This window comes from Scomber japonicus, chromosome 17 (assembly GCF_027409825.1).
Source record: "Scomber japonicus isolate fScoJap1 chromosome 17, fScoJap1.pri, whole genome shotgun sequence".
NCBI lineage: Eukaryota > Metazoa > Chordata > Actinopteri > Scombriformes > Scombridae > Scomber > Scomber japonicus.
The window spans coordinates 3,637,532-3,648,447 of record NC_070594.1 but is presented as its reverse complement, the minus strand read 5'-3'; the positions used below and the strand labels follow the sequence as shown (position 1 = coordinate 3,648,447).

General features: G+C 44.9%; 1 protein-coding gene across 1 annotated transcript in view; it reads right to left on the bottom strand.

The window, feature by feature from the left end:
- Nucleotides 1-285: 285 nt before the first annotated feature.
- Nucleotides 286-10,916, bottom strand: part of ncoa1 (nuclear receptor coactivator 1) — a 25,882-nt gene continuing 15,251 nt past the window's right edge. Inside the window, exons 13-20 of the mRNA XM_053337115.1 lie at nt 9,399-9,513; nt 8,525-8,693; nt 7,480-7,812; nt 5,737-5,835; nt 4,376-4,802; nt 3,496-3,664; nt 2,332-2,527; nt 286-575 (exon numbers count right to left, since the gene is read on the bottom strand). Of these exons, the coding sequence (XP_053193090.1) occupies nt 369-575; nt 2,332-2,527; nt 3,496-3,664; nt 4,376-4,802; nt 5,737-5,835; nt 7,480-7,812; nt 8,525-8,693; nt 9,399-9,513 (1,715 nt within the window). The 3' untranslated portion in view covers nt 286-368. The remainder of the gene's footprint in view (nt 576-2,331; nt 2,528-3,495; nt 3,665-4,375; nt 4,803-5,736; nt 5,836-7,479; nt 7,813-8,524; nt 8,694-9,398; nt 9,514-10,916) is intronic.

The following is a 10,916-nucleotide window of genomic DNA, read 5'->3' as shown; positions in this document are numbered from 1 at the left end:
AGCCCCGAATCCACCACCACCACCACCACCACCACCACCACCACCCCGAATCCACCAACCACCACTACCAACCCCCCTTTACTAATTCCCCTTTTGCACAGAAGTGGTTAGGCTGTGTGTAACTCCGCCCACAGACCAGCCACAACCGCTCTGAGCCTCTCTGCAGCCGTCCAAACATCCACCCGTCCGTCCGTCCATCCATCCATCCGTCCGTCCGTCCGTCCGTCCGAAAGCTGAGACAGAGACAGCAATGGGTCTGGTGCACCGAAGTGAGAAGTAGAGGGAGTAAGGAGAGCTTTGAAGTTTGGGGGTGTTTTGTTTTTTAAAAGGAGGAAGAGGAGGAAGAAGAGGAGGAAGAGGGGTGTGTGTCACTCGGTGAGCAGCTGCTGGAGGAGGCTCTTCTGCTGGGCTTGGTTGTTCTGGGAGCCTGGGGGTCCGGGGCCCTTCTGGGATGAGGCACCACCACCGCCGCCGCCGCCAGAGCCGGCTCCGATGGAGCTCTGGTTCAGGTAGGAGTCGCTGCCGACGAGGTTCACTGTGCACTGGACGTCCGCAAACACCTGAACCTGCTGCACCTGTAGAGAGAAGCAAGATGATGCAGAGACAGGAGGAGACATTGGAGGAGACATTGGAGGAGACATTGGAGGAGACATCGGAGGAGACATGGGAGGAGACATCGGAGGAGACATCGGGACCAGATCAACCTTAGCAACACTCAACACTTTCTCCATGTCCATCAACTATTCCACTGTTCCTCCTCCTTCCCCTCAGGTAAAGAGCCTGGGTCTCATCCTGGACACAAAGCCCACATCAATAACGTTACTCAGTCTGCATACTTCCATCTACGTAACATCAACCGTCTCCGTCCCTCACTTTCACCAACGAACAGAAACAGACTAATAATAATAACACACCACTTTACAACACATGACACTGATGTTACCATGACGACGAGACCTGCAACAATGAGCCAATTAAACAATTATGAATTAATGAGTTGTTTAGAGTCATTTTTTTTTAAAGAAGAAATGTTAATAATCTCTGTTTCCAGTCTTCTACATGTGTCTTCTATCATAGTAAACGGAGTGGACTGTTAGTCGGTACATTTGAGGTTTTCAGACATTTTATAGACCATGGGTCGGGAACCTGGGGCTCGCAACCACCATTGGCTCTCGGACAAAATGGGTGGGCAAAAAAAAAACCTTGCAAATGACGGGATAAGCATCGGCCTAGAGGATGGCTAAAACAACAGTCAATTATATTAAAATGATAAGGCTTCGTGGCAAATACGTAGGTCTATCTGAGAAATTTAATTTCAACCTCCACCTCATTTGACTCCGTAACCATAGCCTGCTGCACAATATTGTTACATTCGCGGCTCGTTGCCATGACAACATCAAACAAAATCACAGGTTTCCCTCCATTTCTGTCAACAAGAAGACTTGTTAACGTTGATGTGTGCAGTCGTTGAAGATAAGAAAAATGTCGAAAAGCAAAAAAAAACTAAGAGAAAGTCCCGCTACTGTCAGCCTGAGTGGACAGATGAGCTAGGACTGAGAACTGTTTGTTCTATAACGACAAAATTGCGTCGATGAAACGATGCAATATTAAACGTCACTTCGACACCCACTATGCATCATTTGCAGCAAAATATCCTGCGGGAGAGAGTCGAAGCAAGGACAAGAGCTTCTGATTAAAGGTTCAGGTCGGCCAACATGTATTAAAAAAACTGTTGAATGAAAGTAACTATAAATTGAAAGGTCTAGAAAACTATGGCTTGCCAGTCTGACCACGGCCAAGAAAATGATTGTACAGGTTTGGCTACCACCCCACAATTTATTGTTGGAACACTGGCTGCATATGTTTCTGGACATTCTTTATCTTGAACTTTCTTCTGCAAGGACAAATGGTGCCAAACCAAGGACGATGCAGACCTGGTGCAATGGAATTAGCAGAGTTAAAGACTTGTTACTGAAGAAAAACTAATGAACTTGTCTGTGTAATTGTTTGTGAATTATTGTGTTATTCGATTCCCATGTAGAGGGGTGGGGGGAGGGAGGGTGAGTTCAATGGCTGTGTTCTTGTCTGCTGTATTGATACATGCCTATGAAAATCAATAAAAAATGAGTACAAAAAAAAAAAAAGTATCTATAAGTTAAATATCCAAATTTTTCTTGTTCTGGGATTTAAAAAAAAAAAGATAAAAGTGGCTCTCCAGGAAAAAAAGGTTCCCGATCCGACCCCTGCTATAGACCAAAAAACTAATTGACTAAACAAAGATATAAGGGTTTAAAACCAGTGTCAGTAGAGTTCAGGTTGGCGGTTACTCACCTGCTGGTCGCTACACACCGAACCGACGTTGCTGAGGTTACTGTTGCTCATGCCGACGACGGGTTGCCCCATGGGAGGTAACGAGCCGACGCCCCCCGAGCCCCCGGCCATGGAGACGGTGATGCTCATGTTGTTGTAAACCCCCTGCTGGCCAAACGGCTGCCGTGCGGCGCTCTGCCCCGACGGACTGAACAGGCTGCAGCACGGAGACACACACATCATCATCATCATCATCATCATCTTCATCATCATCACCATCATCTTCATCATCACTGTCACTATCATCATCATCATCACCATCATCACCATTATCATCATCAACATCATCATCATCACCACCATCATCATCAACATCATCACCATCACTATCATCATCATCGTCATCATCATCACCATCATCATCACCACCATCATCATCACCATCATCATCACCATCATCATCATCATCACCACCATCATCATCATCACCACCATCATCACCATCATCATCATCACCACCATCATCATCAACATCACCATCATCACCATCATCATTATCACCACCATCATCATCACCACCACCATCATCATCATAACTACCATCATCACCATCATCATCATCATCATCATCTTCATCATCACCATCATCACCATCATTACCAACATCATCATCATCATCATCATCACCATCATCATCATCATCATCACCATCACCATCATCATCATCACCACCATCATCATCATCACCATCATAATCATCATCACCACCATCATCATCATCATCATCACCATCATCATCACCATCATAATCATCATCGCAACCATCATCATCATCATCACCATCATCATCACCATCATCACTATCATGACCATCATCATCACCATCATCATCATCACCATTATCACCATCATCACCATCATCATCATCATCACCATCATCACCACCATCACCATCATCACCACCACCATCATCATCATCACCATCATCACCATCATCATCATCATCACAGCCATAATCATCATCATCATCACCATCATCATTACCATCATCACCATCATCATCATCACCACCATCATCACCATCATCATCATCATCATCATCATCACCATCGTCATCATCATCATCATCATCATCATCATCATCACCACCATCATCATCATCATCACCATGTGATGTCGACCCACCTGCTGCTGCTCAGGCCCGTCTGCTGCCAGCTCTTCATGTCAGGTGACTGGTAGCCAGGAGGCGGGGCCTGCTGGAGCAAAGGACTCTGGGAGGTGGAGTTCTGAGGCGACAACAAAGGGCTGGTGGGGCTCATCTCAGGAGGGAAAGGTGGATCCTGCTGGACCAGAGCTGTGATGAAGAGGAGGAGGAAGAGGAAGAGGAGATGAAGACTTTTAACCCTTTACATACTGTTCAGGCTCAAATTTCAAAGGCAAATCTAGAAGCAAAATGAATATCACACTCTAAACTTAACACATTTTAAGGATGTGTGTCTCAACCAGGCGGGGAGTTCCTGTCCTCTGAAATGAGGCCAACCAGGAAGTAACTTAGAGCTGCATTCTATCAAAAGGCCACCAGGGGGCGACCGTCTCTATACAAGTCAATGGAGAATTCACCAACTTCTCACTTGATTTCTAACCTCAGTAAACGTTTTCAAAATGTGTTTATGGTCTCAATCGCTAGTTTAAAGCCTTCTTCAATGCAGTATGATGTTCATTTGGGGGATTTTGGCCTCCCTGATTTTATATGTGACGATAAAGCAGGGTATGCATTAGGGCGTGGCTACGTCCTGATTGACAGGTTGATTGACCAATGTCCTCGAGAGCCAGCCCTCGCAACCATAGCAACCTCCCCGCTCCCCCCATGGCCCCGCCTCATGCCCATATAAGTAGAATTCGTGTTTTTATTTTTCCCAGCATGCACCTGAAATTTTCAAGATGGCGCTGCCCAGATTAGAAACTATTGGCTTCCGAGCAGCAGTCCACAAACCAATGGGTGACGTCACGGATGTTACGTCCATTTCTTCTATACAGTCTATGGTCTCAACCCTGCGTAACTCACCAGACCCTCCAAACTGCTGGAACAGGTTCTGCTGTAACGAGGAGTTGACGGTGCTGCTGAACTGGCCCTGCACGCCTCCGATCAGCGCCGGGTTACTCAGGGGAACTCTGCCCGCCAGCGCTTTGTCCAGCGGACCCCCGGAAATGGGACTGAAGTGACTTGGTGAGGTAGGAGGGTTTCCCGTCATCGGGTTGTACCCTGCCGGGAAGTTGAACTGTTGCTGCTGCTGCTGTTGCTGCTGCTGGGGGGCGGCGGGGCCTTTCGGGACCCTGGCAGTGCCGACGGGCCCCACGGTGCCGGTCGGAGCGCCGGCGATGTTCTGTCTCATCAGCATGACCTTCTGCTGGAACAGTTGGCGCTGGCGGTGCTGGATGCTGTAGAGTTCCCTCTGACGCTGGGCCAGCATCTGAGCGTTCAGAGGAGGCTGCTGAGAGACGAGAGGAGTAACAGTTATTTGTTTTAGCTCGACTGTTAACCAGGACCAAGAGGAGAGGACACATTAGTGCAGTTTTATCTGCTCTGTAATGGCTCCATGTAGGTTTAAGAAGTAACTTTAAGGTCATCCTGCTTATATAGAAAGTGAGGCTGGGTATCAAAACAGACATAAATGACTAAAGAGATGCAAAATCACTAAAGCTAGAGGCAAAATGAGTGAGAAACAGGCAAAATGAGTGAAACTAGCAGCAAAAATGACTAAAATTGGACAAAAAATGACTAAAAATAGGGGCAAAATGAGTAAAAACAGATGCAAAATTCACTCATATCAAAGCCACAATTTATTTAGTTGTCATTTTTAATTAGTTCCAAAATATATCTTTAATAATTTAATTAAATTCCTCGTACAAAAAATACTTTTATTAAATATTGCGCAAGTTTACTACAATTAAAATCTGAAAATAAATCTAAAATAAATCATAATAATAGTCTAATAGTGTTTCTTAAAAGGATTGCTGCATTTAAATTGAGATATTTATTATTTTTTAACAAGTTTTATTGATTAATTAGCTACTAGACTCGTCTTACTTCTAATTAAACCTGCATTACCTTCATTTGACCACTAGGGGGCAGAGGACTCAAGCTGGAAATATGAACTTTTAACAAACTTAATAGCAAACAGTGATTTATTTAAACGTCCAGCAGACACCAGAGCAACAATATCCACTCTTCTTTTAGCTCCGCTTTGTTCTCCACCATCTACTGAGAAATATCTGGATCTTTTTAAGCTTTTTTAATTGAAAACAGTTGCAAAAGAAATCTGGATTAATGCAGCTTTAAGTGATATTTCAGCAGAGACTCTGCAGGAAGTAGAAAACAACACGTTCAGGTTATTGTTCAGGTCTCTTAAAGCGACAGTGACTCACCTGCGACGGCATCTGAGGCTGCTGGACCTGACGAATCCCAATGTTCACATGCTGAGCTCCTGCTGGAAACGGATTCACCACCGCCAGCCGGTTCTGGAGCTGAGACGGGAAAAAACGGTCAATCAATCAATCAATCAATCAATCACACCTAATTTACATAGCAGCTTTCATACAGACTAGTGTTGCTAAGCTGATAATAAGACACAATAAATGACAAAATGTGAAAAAAGAAAGAAAAAAATAAATAAATAAATAAAAATAAAAATGAAAAATTTAAAAAATGCTTTAAAAATTTAAATAAAATAAGTGGGAATAAATAATTAAATAGAAAAAAATTAAATAAATCAGTAAAATAAGAGAGAAAAAAAATTAACGATAATAATAATAATAATAATAATTTTAAAAAAGGAATAATGCACGCAAGAGAAATGAAATATGCATTAAAAATTTAAATAAATTAAGTGGAAATAAATAATTAAATAGAAAAAAAATGTATTCAATAAATAAGTAAAATAAGAGTGAATAAGAGAAAAGGTTTATTAAAAGTTAGAGTAAATAAATTAGGTTAACATAGATTAAAAGTCAAAAGAAAAGTAAAATAAGTTTAATAAAAGCTGGATTAAAGCCAGGTTAAGAAAAAATAAATAAAATTGATAAGAAGATAAAACTATAGAATGATAATAATAATAATAATAATAATAAGATAGAGTAAAATAAAGCAGACAAATAATAAATAAATAAAACATCATCATGAAAGGGAGAGGATGATGATAAAAAGTAGAGGAAGACAGAAAAGAGTTGAATGTTCATGAGTCGTAATTAAACAGAAGAATCCAAAAAGCTGCTCGTCAAACACTCAGTGAAAGAAAGTCTGAAGGTCGTAACGAACAACACCGTCGTGAGCAAAGAGGGACGTGTGTGTGTAAAGTATGTGGACTTATTTATTGATTACATATCTCTGTGTCATTGTGTCATTGTGCCTCTGTCTCCTCGTCTCCATGGTAACAGCTGGTTTAATATCTGTCCTTCAAACTTATTATTTACAGACGCAGTTACCGTCGGCAAAATGACTTTAAACCAGGCAGGGAGTTCTGGTCCTCTGAAATGAGGCCAACCAGGAAGTAACTTAGAGCTGCATTCTATCAAAAGGCCACCAGGGGGCGACCGTCTCTATACAAGTCAATGGAGAATTCACCAACTTCTCACTTGATTTCTAACCTCAGTAAACGTTTTCAAAATGTGTTTATGGTCTCAATCGCTAGTTTAAAGCCTTCTTCAATGCAGTATGATGTTCATTTGGGACATTTTGGCCTCTCTGATTTTATATGTGACGATAAAGCAGGGTATGCATTAGGGCGTGGCTACGTCCTGATTGACAGGTTGATTGACCAATGTCCTCTAGATCCAGCCCTCGCAACCATAGCAACCTCCCCGCTCCGCCCATGGCCCCGCCTCATGCCCATATAAGTAGAATCTGTGTTTTTATTTTTCCCAGCATGCACCTGAAATTTTCAAGATGGCGCTGCCCAGATTAGAAACTATTGGCTTCCGAGCAGCAGTCCACAAACCAATGGGTGACGTCACGGATGTTACAGCAACAGCAGAAAGAAAATCATGGATGCAGGTTTTGTTAAAGTCTAACTATAGTAATGGAAAAAGTTCCTGGTACCAAACCGAGCCGAGCCGAGCCGAGCAGTATTAGAACTATATAATATAAAACCACCCTAACCCTCCTCTGCTCACCTGCTGCTGTCCCTGCAGTCTCTGCTGCAGCTGGAGGCGCAGTTGGTTCGGCTGCAGCCTGATCTGAGTGCCGATCCCCTGCGGTCTCGTCCCGCCGGGTCTCAGTCCTCCTAAACCCGCCGTCCCACCGGGGAACGCCGCCCTCGGGGCTCCGAACCCCAAACCCTGCTGCGGGCCGACCGCCGCGGCCGCCGCCAGCTCTGCAGGAAACGGAGCTTGTGGAGCTGGCGTGAATTGAGAAGGGTAGGTGGGCGGTTTGGGGTCCATGGCTGCTGAGGAGGCAGTGGGCTGCTGGGTCGGGAAGGTCTGGGGCAAAGACTCAAAACAGCCTCCCTGAGAAGAGACACAAATATGTTAACTATGAGTTCCTTCTTTCCTTCTGTCTGTCCTCCCTCCTTCTCGCTTTCTTTCCTTCCTCTCTTTCCTCCCTTCCTTCTTTCCTTCTTCCACCCCCCGTTCTTCCTTCCTTCTGTCCTTCCTTCCTCCCTCCCTCTTTCCTTCCCTCCTTCTTTTCTTCCTTCATTTCCTTCCTCCCTCCTTCTCTCTTCCCCCCCACCTTCCTCCCTCCTTCCTTCCTTTCCTTCCTTCCTTCCTTCTTCCTCTCTTTCCTTCCCTCCCTTCCTTCCTCTCTTTTTCTTTTCCTTTCTCTCTCCCTCCCTCCTTCCTTCTTTCCTCCCTTATTTCCTCTGTCCTTTCCTTCCCTCCTTCTTTTCTTCCTTCATTTCCTTTCTCCCTCCTTCCCTCCTTCTATCCTCCCCCTCACCTTCCTCCCTCCTTCCTTCCTTTCCTTCTCTTCCTCCCTCCCTCCTTTCCTTCCATCCTTCCTTCCTTCATTCCTTCTTTCCTTCCATCCTTCCTTCCTTCATTCCTTCTTCCATCCCCTTTTCTTCCCTCCTTCCTCCTTTCATCCCTCCCTCCTTCTCTCCTTTCCTTCCTTCCTCCTTCCTTTCCTTGACTAAATGACAACAGGAGGGTTAATACTGGATCTCTCCTCTTAAAATCAAACACCTACCACACTATAAATCATTTCCCAGTCCTTTCTCACCTGAACCAGTTTGTCTATTCCCAGAGCTTTGTCCAGCTCGGCCAGTTCGCTCTCGTCCGTCCCGCTGAGGAACGACACCAGCTGCTCTAACAACGCTTTCTCATCGTTTCGGCCTTCGGGTGTAGTCGGAGGACCGAGCACTTCATCCAGCGTACACGGCACACGCTGCCTGCTCGAGACACACACACACACACACACACACACACACACACACACACACACACACACACACACACACACACACACACACACACACACACACACACACACACACACACACACACACACAGCAGAGGTTAAATAATACAATACAATTTAATTTTTAAGTTTAAAAGGGAGGAAGGACAGAAGGAGGGAAGGATGGACGGAAGGGAGGAAGGACAGAAGGAAGGGAAGAGGGAAGGAAGGAAGGAAGGTAAGAGGGAAGGAAGAAAGGAAGGGCAGAAGGAAGGACAGAAGGAAGGAAGAAGGAAAGGAAGAGAAGACAGGAAGAAAAGATGGAAAGAAGACAGGGAAGTAGGACAAATGGAAGGAAGGAAGGACAGAAGGAAGGAAGGAAGGGAGGAAGGGAGGAAGGACAGAAGGAAGGAAGGAAGGAAGGAAGGAAGGAAGGAAGGACACACACACACAGCATGTCTTAGCAGCACTATTATAAAAAGGTGGATAAACTGGAACTAACATGCAGGATAATGGAGTTTAATCCTTTCTATATATTTCTACTATACCTCCAGAGTAATAATATAAAGTTTAAAGTTTAAAGTGTTAGTAGTAATAAGTTTAAAGTGTTGGTAGTGATAAGTTTAAAGTGTTGGTAGTAATAAGTTTAAAGTGTTGGTAGTGATAAGTTTAAAGTGTTAGTAGTGATATAACTTACTCTTGTGGTGAAGCCAACGGAGCTTGTAACGAGTTTCCAAGAGCATCGAGGGACAAAGTGTCAGATAGAGCGAGAGGCTGGAACTGGGAGTCCGCCACATCCAGCTTAGTTAGGCCTGAAACAGATATTAACACAGTTTAACACAGTTTAATACAGGTTAACACAGGATTAAAGAAGTTTAACCACTGTTCCCTCCTTCCTTCTTTCCTCCCTTCCTTCTCTCTTCCCTCCCTTCCCCTTCCTTCCTCCCTTCCTTCTTTTCCTTCCTCCCTTCCTCTCTCCTTCTCTCTTTCCTCCCTTCCTTCTCTCCTTCCTCCCTCCCTCCTTCTCTCTTTCCTCCCTTCCTTCTCTCTTCCCTCCCTTCCTTCTCTCTTTCCTCCCTTCCTCTCTCCTTCTCTCTTTCCTCCCTTCCTTCTTTCCTTCCTCCCTCCTTCCTTTTCCTCCCTTCCTTCTCTCTTTCCTCCCTTCCTTCCTTCCTCCCTTCCTTCTTTCCTTCCTCCCTCCTTCCTTTTCCTCCCTTCGTTCTCTCTTTCCTCCCTTCCTTCTCTCTTCCCTCCCTTCCTTCTCTCTTCCCTCCCTTCCTTCTTTCCTTCCTCCCTCCTTCTCTCTTTCCTCCCTTCCTCCCTCCTTCTCTCCTTCTCTCCTCCCTCCTTCTCTCTTTCCTCCTTTCCTTCCTTCCCTCCCTCCTTCTCTTTCCACCCCCATACCTTCCTTCCTTTCCTCCTACCTTCCCTCCTTCTCTTTCCTCCCTTCCTTCCTTCCCTCCAACCTTCTATCTTTCCTCCCTCATACCTTCCTTCCCTCCCACCTTCTCTCTTTCCTCCCTTCCTTCTTTCCTTCCTCCCTCCTTCTCTCTTTCCTCCCTTCCTTCTCTCTTCCCTCCCTTCCTTCTCTCTTTCCTCCCTTCCTTCTTTCCTTCCTCCCTCCTTCTCTCTTTCCTCCCTTCCTTCTCTCCTCCCTCCTTCTCTCTTTCCTTTCCTTCCTTCCTCCCTCCTTCTCTCTTTCCACCCCCATACCTTCCTTCCTTTCCTCCTGCCTTCCCTCCTTCTCTTTCCTCCCTTCCTTCCTTCCCTCCCACCTTCTATCTTTCCTCCCTTCCTTCTTTCCTTCCTCCCTCCTTCTCTCTTTCCTCCCTTCCTTCTCTCTTTCCTCCCTTCCTTCTTTCCTTCCTCCCTCCTTCTCTCTTCCCTCCCTTCCTTCTCTCTTTCCTCCCTTCCTTCTTTCCTTCCTCCCTCCTTCTCTCTGAAACACAGTTTAACACATTAAATTAAATATTAAAGAAGTTTAAATGGAGAAAAATATGAAGAATGAATCAGAATCTGAAATATAACTTAAAGAAATTTAAAGAGAAGCTCAACATCTATTTCAGGGAGGTCAAACATGAGGCACGTGGCCCAGAACCAGTCCGCTGAGGAGTCTAATCCGGCCCACTTTCCTTCCTTCCTTCCTTCCTTCCTTTCATCCTTTCTTCCTTCCATCTGTCCTACCTGTCTTCTGTTCCATCTCCATCTTTTCCTT